The sequence below is a fragment of the Ischnura elegans genome, chromosome 9 (genome assembly GCF_921293095.1).
Source record: "Ischnura elegans chromosome 9, ioIscEleg1.1, whole genome shotgun sequence".
NCBI lineage: Eukaryota > Metazoa > Arthropoda > Insecta > Odonata > Coenagrionidae > Ischnura > Ischnura elegans.
In genome coordinates, this window is record NC_060254.1 from 18062261 (window position 1) to 18075318 (window position 13058).

The 13058-nt window shown below is 38.3% G+C and overlaps 1 protein-coding gene across 1 annotated transcript in view; it reads left to right on the forward strand.

Annotated features, from left to right (window-relative positions):
* The window catches only part of LOC124164877 (exopolyphosphatase PRUNE1), a 55725-nt gene that overhangs the window by 3522 nt on the left and 39145 nt on the right, over positions 1 to 13058 (forward strand). Inside the window, exons 3-5 of the mRNA XM_046542099.1 lie at positions 4401 to 4678; positions 10736 to 11049; positions 12699 to 12899. Coding sequence (XP_046398055.1) covers positions 4401 to 4678; positions 10736 to 11049; positions 12699 to 12899 — 793 coding nt within the window. The remainder of the gene's footprint in view (positions 1 to 4400; positions 4679 to 10735; positions 11050 to 12698; positions 12900 to 13058) is intronic.

A 13058-nucleotide genomic window follows, 5' to 3' on the forward strand; every position in this document is an offset into this window, starting at 1 on the left:
CGCGCCAGTTATAGTATCTCTGTTTGGAAAAAATGCACTGCGTAAACATGCTGCATGCGTAAACGCACCATGGTGTGCCCTACACATTCGGGTTTAATGTCTTGCGTCAAGCGCCTTCTGATAAACAACAGTTTTTGTTTAGTTATCAGGCGCAAGATAAAGCGAATGAAGCTAAATAAAAATAGCGAAGGGAAGCAGGGATGCAGCGAGGGGGGTTTTTGGGGGTTAAAACCCCACCAAAAGCTCAGAGAATCTTTTCATAAAACATTTAGTTATTAATATTAGGGGGACGGATGAGTCACAAAATATTTAACTGTTCACACAGCCGCAAAACCTACCATTTTGAACCTTTTATCCTAAAAAATGTCTGGGGAGGGCCCCCACACCTCTCGCTTACCTTGGCGAGTTTTCTATACCCTACAGACCCACCAGTATTAGCTGCGCCTATCCTTAATTCCTAGCTGCGCCCTTGAAACGAAGGAAGAAATACAGCGGATGGTTTACCGACTCGTAATCATACCACATATTATTTACCATGAGAAAATCATGGGTCTTCACTGACACATGAGAACAAACATCACAAAAACTGAAAGACTGACCATGCGATTTGTTAATCGTTATCACAAATGCAACACGAATTGGAAATTGAATACGTTTAAGCTCAAAAGGGTATATAAGTTGGGATCATGGAATCTTCGGATTGAGAACTTCCTCATCATTGAATTTTCCTTTGAGTAGAGTGGCGTGAATCACTTTCATTATCAGTTTTTTTTAATAACCAAACACGTTCCGTTGGATAGTTTTGGTTGGTTTAGGTTTCGAAAGATCATGAACACAGAGCCTACCTTTAGCTGTAAATCGTGCCGTGGTAAGCCAGGTGCGTCCCAGGACTTTAAATATTCAGATATATAGTTGGTGACTTCGTCTTCGTTTATTACAAAGCTAAAAGATTTGAATTCATGCAGAGTACACGGACATTACTGATAATCAACAATTGCTTGGAGATTTGTTTACACACACGGTAGTTATGTGTTTGTTGACAACTCAATTTGAGCTGAGCTTACCTCTAATTCAATTATTTTAAAACTATTTTAATATTACTTTAATATTTTTAACATGTTTGAATATTTAAATTTTTTTGATATTGTTAAAAAGATCAGTCAATACATTAGTAAAAACGAAAAAAATCTTATTTTTTTGACCGTCTTAACAATCAACTCCTTAAAACACATCTCTAAGATAAAGTTGAATTTTTTTGTGAACTTTTCCTATTTTTTAATGTCCTATATGTTATCCGGGGCTGAGTCAAATCCAAAGAGCCTAATGTCACTAAAATCGGTGCAGCCGTTCTCGAGTTATAAGTGTTCTAACTAACACAATTTTCGACTTTCTTTTATATATATAGATATAATTTTTTTGTCGTAATGCCAACCTGTTCCTTGATACCTATAATCAAAATAACTTTAATTCTCCAGTGATCACAAGAGCAATAACTTAATTCTACATCTATTTAAGAACTCAGTAGAGTTTCGGTAGGCTACTGAACAGTGTGAAGTAGAAACCAATAGGGCTACAGTAGAGTTCAGTAGGGTACGGCAGAGTTCAGTTGAATTCGGTTGATTTTCTCTACTGAACCCAGTAGAAATTTTCAGCTGGGAATAGTTTCATGGAATTGCTGATACAGGAAGAGAAATTACCTCCTCTGGTGAAACATTGTCTACATACTAGAATGCTCTCATATTATCATCACAAGTTCCTACCATGAATAAAATTATAGTATGCTGGGAATAGCTTTTCTTTCAACAAATTTGTGAGGAAAATGATAAAGAAAGTTTCAAAAGGTTAGCATTGTTCATGAAAGGAGTAAATACAAATTTAAATGACAGTTTTCAGTTAGTGGTCCATTGTAGAATTTCAATTGTACATAGTGGTAGACTTTCAATGATGAATGAGACTGGTATTTTTCTGTTTTTCCGTCTGTTGTCTATTTCTTTAGGTATTCATGGTGAAAAAATAATGGTCTTCACTCTTTCGCAGATATGACATACTAATGGCATGCGCATCGTCACTTTTCAGCTTTTTCTCAGCCTTGTTGAATGGTCTCACTTTGTTGTTGTTGACATGATTGAATGAGCCCTAATGACATAACCAACTCATGAAAAGTGAGTGGCTACTTTTGCATTTATAATTTGAAGAGGATGCCTCAATGTGAAGACTGTTCGTTTGTTGTAATTCATCTTTCCCTTTCATTGAAAGAATTCTTCTAATTTGCTGTGATTTTGTATCTGATGGTGAGTTGCTGTTAAATATGTTGAGGGAGTAGATGATGTTCTAGTGAACTTTTGGCCCTGCCCAAATTTGTTTAAATGGAGTAGGGAGAGTTACATAAGCCACGAAAATAATATGAGTATCAAAGGCCCAATTCGAAAATATTGTGGCCGCATGTGATCTGTAGCTGTTGGGAGCAAGTAGTCCAGGGTTGCTGTGTTTCGGGTGCCCTATAGATAATGTTGTGGGAGTTAAACGTAATACGTCTCATGAGCATTGAGTGGATGGACTCAAGTGGGAGATTCCTGGGCAATAGAGAGATTTAAGTCTCCCACAAGAATCATAAGTCCCAGGTTTATGGCTTGGAAAACTCATTCAAGATAACTTTCCAACGCACATTTAGGAGGACTGTTAAGACAACCAATGAATATTTTGATGGTCCTTTAGGGCTTCATTGAGGTTTTGATATTTCACTTCACACAATTTTAATGCTTGTTTCTAAGACTTTTCTGTGCTCAGAATAAAACAGATTTTATTGTGATAGTAGAACTGTACCTATTCTTCAATGAAAATCTCTTCATCAAAATTATGTGAGAAAATAGAAACACTTTGTCATTGTAAGTTGGAGTCAGTCATGTCCCAGACAAAGCAATTATATCAAAGGGCTCATGATAATTAGAGTTGTATGTACTTTGAAAATTTCTTTTTGATGCTCTGGATATTATGGTAATAAATGCCCAAAGAAGAGCTAGTGGCAGGGCCAGCCTTAGGGCGGGGTGACCGCCCTGGGCCCCGCGCTTTGGGGGGCCCCGCGTTCGTGAAAAAAAATAATTAAAATATAGGATAGTTTTGAAAATGCAATTTCAACTGTTACTGTATTGTTAAGTCCGTGCTAGACAAAAAATAATATTATCTTTTTTCATTTTACAATAATTGCTTTAGGCTTACAACTAATTAACTTTCATAATCTAACTTATAAAAATACGTACCTATTGATGGTGAAGTGATGGAGCATGGCAGATTGGGAGGCTGGGATTAATAATTGTTTAGATTAGTAATCAAAATTAAAAAGTGTACTCAACTATTTCATTTAATGGATACCTTTTCTAAGTGCTAACTGATTAATTTTATTTGCTAAAATTTTACATTAACAGTATAAAACTCACGTAAGTTGTTTGTATTCATTAGATTTTGGTCACGCACTATTGACAAAGTCTCAAGCTATGTTAAAATAATAACATTGCCAAGTATTCCTTAAACAGCACAGTGTAAAAGGATGTTTAGTGCTGCTGGACTTCTTTTTCCCGAGATCAGAGTAAGTAGTTTTAATAAGTAAATTTAAATTTTCTGTAGCTAAAACATCTGACGGGAACCAGATCCACTTTTGATTGCAGAATGATTCACGAAGTGTGTTTTCACTCACATCATCATATGAAGAAAGGCACAAAGAGAGATGAACTTATCCCAAAAAGGTAGAAAAGCATGAGAAAGGGAGAAACACATGTCTTCATTCTGGTGGCCATGTTGGATATGGGATCTCTCAAAGACTTTTGACTCATGCAGTTTCGTACTTAGAAAATGTTCTATTTTAGCAGAAGTGGATGCAGGCATAAATTCTGGGTGGGGGGGAGAACTTCTGGGAACGGCCATTGCGAGTCGATCAAGTTATTCTTCTTTTAAGGATTCAAAGTACAAGGGATTCCCCACACCCCAAAATTAGGGATTTCAGGCTAAAGTGTATCCCCTAAAAATTATACCCAGTAAGAAATGGTTGGTGGAATCAAGGTTTAATCCACATGAATGCAACGTTGATATGTGGAAATACTGTGATGGTGGATGGTAAGTGGCTGAACCAACTTGGAATCCAGGTTGACTTGAAGTATAAAATTTGGTGTAATTTCAATTTCAGTGAAAATTACCTTTTGGGTGACCTTTCTCACACAAATCCTGACACAAAGCTATCAAATTGAAATTCTATTTTTAAATAACATAATTTGTGGAATTGAAGGACTTAAGTACACTTTTATTAATGTTCATTTGCTTCTGGTCCTCTTACGTAGTCTCCTAATTTTCTCTGGTGAAAGCAAATTCATCCATGCACTGTCCCCATTGAATTGACTCTCCTGTTGCAGGGATGAATTGGACGTGCATCGGCTGCACGCATCTGGACGCTTGGCGCTGGTGCTTGTCGACCACCACTCGCTGCCTCCTGGGGACCGTGCCTTGGCACAGAGCGTCTCGGAGGTGCTGGATCACCGGCCACGCGACCCACACGCTCCCCCCTTCCCTCCCCACGCCCCTGTTGACCTGCGCCCTGTTGGCTCATGCTGCACCCTGGTGGCCGACCGGCTCACTGCCACCAAGGCGGGGCAGGCGCTGCTCACTCGACAGGTGGCCATGCTCCTCTTTGGTGAGTGCCTGCTGCTTGTTGCATCACCTAACTCTCTCTCCAAATTTACATCTACATATTAACCCTGTAAGCTGAGCTGCCTCAATAGGGGTGTGGCGTGGGATGTTAGGCCACCAGCCTACCTAATTAAAAGGAAATGCTGTTACAAAGTTCTGCCTAGCATTCATTGAAGTCCTTTATTGTGCCGGAAAACAAATTGTCATACCTATCTGTACGGCAAAATATCTGTATTAATCTATCGCATCTGTTGGACCTGGAAATATAGTACAGTTGTAATATGATGTTCTCCTTGTCGTTCCAAAAGATATCGATTCTCAATTGCTCAAGCAATCTAAGCCTAGTGTGCAGCCTCTTGAGTCTCCAGTGGCTCCCACCCTAATTAACTGGGAGTAATCTGAGTAATGTTTTCTGTGTGCGGGTAGAAATTTTTGATGAATCTTGTGGCTTTACTTTGTATTTTATTAAGCTTATGGATTAATTCTTTCTGCTGGATCCCATTTGCTCCCTACACATTCAAGTTGTGGCCACATTAGTGCAAAATGGCTCGTCTCCTTTACTTTTTCTTTTGAAAATCTTCCCGCAGCAAGTTTGATGAATCTTAGCTTCTTCGGGGTTCTGCGACAAATAATTCTTTTATGCATTCCCCATGATAGGTTCGAAGTTATTGTAACTCCTGGATACTTCACTTCATCTGTCACCTTTATGCTGGTTCCTATCTCTTGGCTACACCCATGAATGCTGTTAATATCCTTCTTCTTCTTCTTCCTTCCTTCCAGGATTAGGCTACTAAGCCTTTTCTGGCTCCACATAGCCATCTTTTTCTTGGTCTTCCAACACTTCTCTTGCCAATTGGTTGATATTCCATTGCTTGTTTTGGAATTCTTTCATGGCATTCAAAGTATATGTTTCTTCCATCTGTGTTTGTATTTGGTAATATATCAGTACTTGTCTGAATACCCAGTTGACCTCTTATTTGAGTACATATTTCTTAATTTAAATCCGATCTTGTGTAGCCTTTCACTGTTCACAAAATTTCATTTCCGATGATTCTATCTGCCTTCATTCCTTCTGTTTTGGTATCCAACATTTTGATCTGTAAAGTACAGTAGGGACTGCCATCACTTTATAAAATTTTATTTGTGTTTCCTTTATTGTTTTATTTTTCAGAGTTCTTCTACCTAATTGAGCCACATATTCTCTGGAAATTATTTGCTTTATTTTTAATATCTTTGTCCTCATCATATGCTATATTGCATCCTAAGTATTGGAAATGCAGCATTTGCTTCAGGACTTGATCCTCAGTAAAAATTTTTGTTCATATTGGGTTGCTTCCAAAAAATACCATAGTCTTTGTTTTGGTTTTTGAAACTCTCAGGTTCTACAGTTGACTCAACTGGTGCAGTCTTTGTACTGCCATCTGTTGTTAGTCCTCTTTGTCTTGTATATAACCTGGTTGTTAGCAAACAGCATTGTATTTAAGTACTGAGATGGTCCCAATTCTATGCCTGTTACTACATATATATACTATATTACGTTGTCTTCTTAGTCTTTCATCCCTTTGAGTTTCTTCTTTGTTTCGGTGATGACCTCCGTGTTCACTTTGTATTTTTTAAGGGTGTTATTAAGTTCTAACTCGTGACTGCCTACGCCTTGTACATTCCATGTGGCTATGTTTAATATATCCGTTATAGGAGTATTCGTGTCCTTACTTTTGCCTAGTCACATCTATTGGATCCTTACCTATTCCGAGGCTCTCTTTTAAGCTTATGAGTATAGACTCGTATAGACTCTGGGAAGCTTTTATCAGATGCTTAGGAAACCCTCTTTTCTTCATAATTGGCCATAACATTTCTCTATTAACACAATTGAATCCCTTTTCAAAATCTATGATTACAAGATGTGTTTCTAGATTAAACTCTATTAGTTTTTGAATGATTTGCTTTAAAGTAAAAATATTGTCAATGCAAGATCTTCTCCTAAAGCCAGCTTGCTCTTCTCTAATACTAAATATCTCTGATAGCTTCCAGTATAGTATTGATTATTCTACTGTGTTTTATATGCAGTATTTAGCAAACTTATACCTCTCTAATTCTCTGGGTTATTTCTCTTTCCCTTTTTCAACAATGAAACAACCTTAGCCATATTCCAATCCTTTGGGATTTCAAGTTTTGTCCAACACATGTTGTATAAATGCAGGATTCTTCTTTGAAGGGATGTACCTCCATATTTTATTAGCTCTCATTCAATTCCATGTATGCCTGCAGATTTTATATTTTTTGTCTTAATCAGAGCATATTCAAGTTCTTTCAAGTCAATAGGGTCTACTGCTATTGTTTCCTCTGGAGTGTTGGTCGTATCATCTAATGTGGGATCATACCATAATCTCTTATAGTGTTCTATCCATTCTTCCTTTGGTATAACATTTAGTTGAGCAGTATCTTTCTCTGTTTTTTTTTAGATGTTTCATTAGTTTATGTGCTATTTCTTGTCTACCAGGAATATCATCCTCTACACCACTTATAAATCTTTTCCATGATATATGTGCCTTCCTTATTATTGCTTTCGTGAGATTTCTAACGTTGTGATATTTTTCTTTCGTTTCCTCTGATTTTCTTTGTAGGTCTTCTCTGTATGCTTTATTTTTATTTTCAGTGACCTGTGCTATCTCTTCGTTCCAGATTTTTAAACCGCTTTTCCGTTTCTTTTTATTTCTGGTGCCCAAAACTTCATAAGCTATTTGTATAATACCTTTCTTAAGATTTTCCCATTCCTTATTGATGTCATGGTCTGGTTTCATCTGTTCGAGCAGTTGTGTAATCCTGAGTTGGTACAGTTTTCGAATACTGCTCTCCTTCAGAAGATATGTTTTGAAGATTTTCTTTACTTGACATTGTATCTTTTCTGTATTTTGTTTTTTCCACCTTGCCCATAGTTGTATTTTTGTCTTTACAAGGAAGTGATATGTGCATATATTTGCTCCTCTATGTACATGTGTATCTGTTATCCTTGTGGCTAATTTTCGATTTACAATTATCTAATCAATTAGGGATCGGTGTCCCCAGGCTTACCAGTTAAATTTATTGATATATCTTTTCTTGAAAAATGTGTTAGTTAATTTTTATTCATTAAAAGTTATAAATTTTCTTAATTTACTTCCATTCTGGTTCAAATGGTCTTCTTCATGTACTCCTATCAATTTTGGAATTGGCTTTTTCCCAATTTCCTAAATCACCAGCTATTATAAAGTAGTCCCTACTATTTAACTTCCCTATTTCTTTTTGCAATCTCTCATAAAAAATCTCCATTTTTTCCTTTTTGCCCTTCTTCAGGTGCATATGTTCCAAGTATTGTTAAATAACCCCTGTCAAATTCGAATTGTACAGTTATTATTCTTTCGTTTATGAAAGTACATATATTCTCTGATATTATTTTTCCATTTTTTGTCTATTAAAACACTCACTCCACAACATGCTTTTTTATTCTGATCAACTCCACTGTATATCATTACATAATCTTCTTAGTTTTCGTCCCTTTGAGTTTCTTCTTTGTTTCAGTAATGACCGCCGTGTGCTTTTTGTATCTTTTAAGGGTGTTATCAAGTTCTAACTTGTGATTGCCTACGCCTTGCACATTCCATGTGGCTATGTTTAATATATCCGTTATAGGAGTCTTCATGTCCTTACTTTTGCCTAGTCGCATCTATTGGATCCTTACCTATTCCGAGGCTCTCTGTTAACCATATGCGTTAAAGAAGGTTTTACATGGACAGGTTACCGGCCTGTCACTTAACCCCCAGCCTGGAGGACCAGTGGGCAACACTTAGTTTGTCCCTTACCCGTATACCTGTCTGGCTTGGGTGGCCCTACTAGGAGCATACGCTCCTGCCAGCATAGCTCTCCTGGTCATTGGGGCACTCAAACCTCTCCACCACGATAAGGTGGTAGCCCAAAAGGCTGTTCAAATCCAATTATAGAATTTCAAAGTCAGAGTCATCACTAATTTTGCGATAGATGACAGTGTTGTCAGAAAATAAATGTATTTTAGTGCTGGTTTAGGAGTAGAGGTCATTTATGTACAGCAAACTCCTGATTATCCGGGCTAATGATGGGGAGAGGCGGCACAAATAATCGAAAAACACGATTAATCCAAAATTTCACTCTAATTTACTGTAGTTTTTATTATTAACGTAAATCAAACAATCTTTTATTATTATTAACTCTCATTGTCTGTTATTTTAGGTTGCTTTCCGGTATCATAAGGAGCTTTCTTTTTTTAGACTGCGATCTTTTTAGTGCCAATGACGGGATTATACTTGTATTCGTACTGCTCCATGCATCACCTGTTTTCCGAAAACCACACAACCGTGGCTGTGGAATTATGGATTCAGAATTAAGTGGTTTGCACAAATGCTTTGAAACCACTGCGCACGTTGGAAACTACACTGTCAGGCACCACGCCGCATAGTTGAGTCTCTCACAAGTTGCCAGGGATGAAACTGCTATGGGACGCAGATATGTGATCATGCATTGCGATGCTTGGAAAAAAGGAGCACAGAACTACCTTGAAGGCAATGGGTGAGCGATCATGCCATCGTGCAACAGCGGGTATAGGAAATCTGGACTTTAGGCAAATTGTCTATGCAGGCGGTTGCCTGGCTATCACTCCTGCTATCTAGACTTCCACTTCCCCTGCTGCCTTCACTTCTACTATTCCCTTCCTTTTTTCAGAGAAATTTCACACCCATAGCAACTTAGAGTAAGGAAATGAAATCTAAGGGAGGTTCCAGTTATCTGCTTTCAAGCGTAGATTACATTTTTTCCTCAAATTATGTATTCTGAGACACTAAAACATTTTGTAAACAGATTAAATATGAACTTCTTTTGAAATGCAGAAATTAAAACGTTAATTTTTATTTCAACACCATTCTTGTTGCACATTGTCTTGTTGTTTATTATTTTCCTTGGTGCGTTGATGGCATTGAATGCTTTTAAGGAATAATTTGTCTTAGGCCTGATATGAGCAGACAAATGGCTTTTAAATGTTCATTAATTACATATTTTTAAACATTGTTTGGTTGCTTGTGGAGTAAAAACTTTCATGATAGAGCTTCTTTAAAGATAAAATAAGAGCTTCTAATATAAATAATATTTTCAGTTTTTACAGGAATTATGGAGGGATAGCAATACATATATTTTAAAAGTTATAAATTCTCTTAACGCACCACTTGCTGGCCCCTGTAAGGCTGAGAGAGCTAAAGAATCGATTAAAGTGGATATTTTATCTTATATAGTTGGTGATGGTGAGTAGAATTATTTGGAAATTTGGAAAGATTTTCTTTAACAAAGGCATTTTTATGGCTATTTGTAGAGAAGAAAGGGTGAGAATTCAAAAATTTAGCAAATAAAGTTTTTCCTGAATAGTATGTACTTGATGCATAGCCTCGATAACTTGTTTTTGAGGCAAAAATGCTGTTTCAGTAGTAGATGTGTTTCCCCAAAACAGGATACCGTAAGAAATATGAGGATGGATATTGGGATGATAAACCATTTTCCAAGTATCCAATGACAGTGGAGGAAACAACCTCCTGGAATATACCTGCAGACATTTTTTTGATAACTACCGTATTTCTCCGAATATAGTCCCCCTCTGAATATAGTCCCTCCCCCCTAATTTTGAGGCTTCAGTTTCGGGGAAAAAAAAAATGCGTTTGAATATAGTCCCCCCCTTTTCTTTTACGACAGGCATTTTTGGAAAAAAAGGGGGGACTATATTCAGACATATACGGTAAGTGTTTGCGAGGTGCCCAATAGACGTTTGCTGTTGTCACATCAGTGAAGTGATTAATTTATTCAGCATGATGGATGAGGGCTTGCGTATTTGAGTTTTTGAGAAGGAATTGGAGGAAGACAGTTTCCTCATCATTAAATATGAGATCATTACACCACAGATGCATTTTGGTTATATATAGTCGAATCATGTATGTTTTGAGCACACTTGGCTGTAATGATGCTGTGAGAGTAATGCTGTTAATAATGACTTTAATCCACTTTCCCACAGGCCCCATCCTCCTAGACACTGCCTGCCTGTCAGAGGCCGCTGGACGTGCTACTCGGCTTGATCGTGACGTTGCAGCGAGGTTGCGCCGCCGCTTGCGCCTCTCGACGCCCACTCCGTCGGAGGGGGGTGTTGGCGCAGCTGCATCAGAGGGTGCTTCGCAGGCCACGCCCCTTGGCGAGGAGGAGCTGTTTGGCCTGCTGGTTGCGGCACGTGCCAACAGTGCCCTAGCCCTGCCGCCACGGCAACTGCTGGCGCGGGATCTCAAGGTGGTGGAGGCGAGGGTACCCATTGCATCACTCCCCATGCTTGTCGAGGTGAGAGTTGGGAATGAATGTCCATAGCTGTTTTATTCATCTTCACTGATATTCTTCACCAGCATTTCTTTAGCTTTCCTTGCTGTGTGACTTATTCTGTTCCTTATTCTCTTGTGTTTAAGCTACCCAGCTTCAGTGTTTGCGCTCTTTAACTTTCTTCTGTCTCCTAAAAACTTTATTTGCCACCTCCTCAAGTCAACATTAAATGTTTTTTTCTCACTTGATCACACCACAAGTAATAGTTAGTCATTTAACTGTCACCCTCCTACCAGCTATCGTTAATTAATCTTTCCTAATAAAAGTTATAAACAATCCTTCCATGATGGCACATAAATCATAGGCAACATACTGTGGAGCACACTTAAAACAAAGTACTGCTTATAATGAGGTGAAATATATTCCTGTTGAATATGACCTTTTCACCATGCAAAACATTCCACTTTTAACCGAGGCATACTGAAATGACTCCCGTTCATGAAGTTGGTCTCATAACATGGTTTTTTAACCTCCTCTAAGCTGCTATAAAACATTATGGCCATTTCATATTTATTTTAAGGTGCTCAGAGCTCTAACAGTAACCAATTATCAGACAAAGAATTAAAAAGAAGAAACTTTTTGCTTTCACATGAACTATTTATTTATACATTTGCACGACCATGGTTTCAGAATAAGACATCATCATCAGGTGGTGGCTGATGGTGACGTCTTACGCTGAAATCATGGTCGTGTAAATGTGTAATCTTCTTTTTCATTCTTCATAACGAATCGCTTTCACAAAGTTACGCCTCAAACCATCAATTATCAGACTATAAAAGCATGCGATCTTCCCCCTGCCATGGGCTGGGAAAAACCTACCACTGTAATTTGCCATGCAACTCCCACCCCCTCTGGACTAGTCACCCCTCCCCTATTTTGCCATGGGCCTTTCCCGCATTTGTCATTCTCTGGTGGTTTTCTTCTGCATCTATTGTTGCGTTACCTGAGGACGTTATCATATAGATTTTTTTAGCTGGTTTTCTGAAATTGATCATTGTGGAGGGCGATAAAAGAAGTAGGAAAGTTTTAACTTCGATGACAAAGTTAGACATCTTCATTGGAATATACAATAAGATGAACAGAATTTTGTAAAAAAAGTAGCAGATTACTCTTAAGTAGTAGTTTTACACGGGGCACGGAATTGCGCAGGTTAGAGCTGCATTAATTTCTGAAATGGCATGGAATTGCGCGAATGTATGAACGAAATTAGAACAGGGGCTATTTTGCCGTCTCGCATCCACACATTCTCGCATGTGTTCTAGCAATTCACCGCTTTACACGATGCAATTTTGATTGTGCCTTTGCACGTACGTCAGATTGCGCAATTCCGTGTACCGTGCAAAACGGCCTTTAGTACTTCACCAGTTAAATTAAAAAATCAGGAGAAAATTGAAAAAAAATCTAGTGATCTTCTGAATTTTGGAGCTCATTGAAAAAAATCGTTTCATCTCTCCATTTCTGTGTTTTAATTTTTTAATTTTCTATTCTATCTCTTTGTTTCATTATCTGTATGCATTTATGCTAATATATATTGATATAACAGTCATGTATTAAAACTGAAGGATGACGGTTGGCATTTATATCAAGTGGCTTGTGCATTTTCCTTGTTTCAGGAGTTTGCTGATCTCCCGGATGCAGGTGCAGCCATGGAGAGCTTTTGCTCAGAGCGCCGTTTCCCGGCCTTGCTCCTCATGGGACTGCGCATAGATGCAGACACAAAGGCGCTGCAGAGGGACATTGGCATTTTCTCACCCCGCCCTGCCACTCCCTCATCAAACGCATCTCCCACTCCGAGCGCAATGCTTGCTGAGCAGGTAGCTCATCTTTGTTAATTCCTGATCTCAGGTTGGGTAAAGCTGTTGAGGGCTGACACTCTCATCTTTGTGAGGGGGTATACTGATTTCCGTAAGTTTGGTCTATATCAGGGTTTTTATACTTGCTATGTGAGGACAATTGAGGCTTGTTGTTGGGTG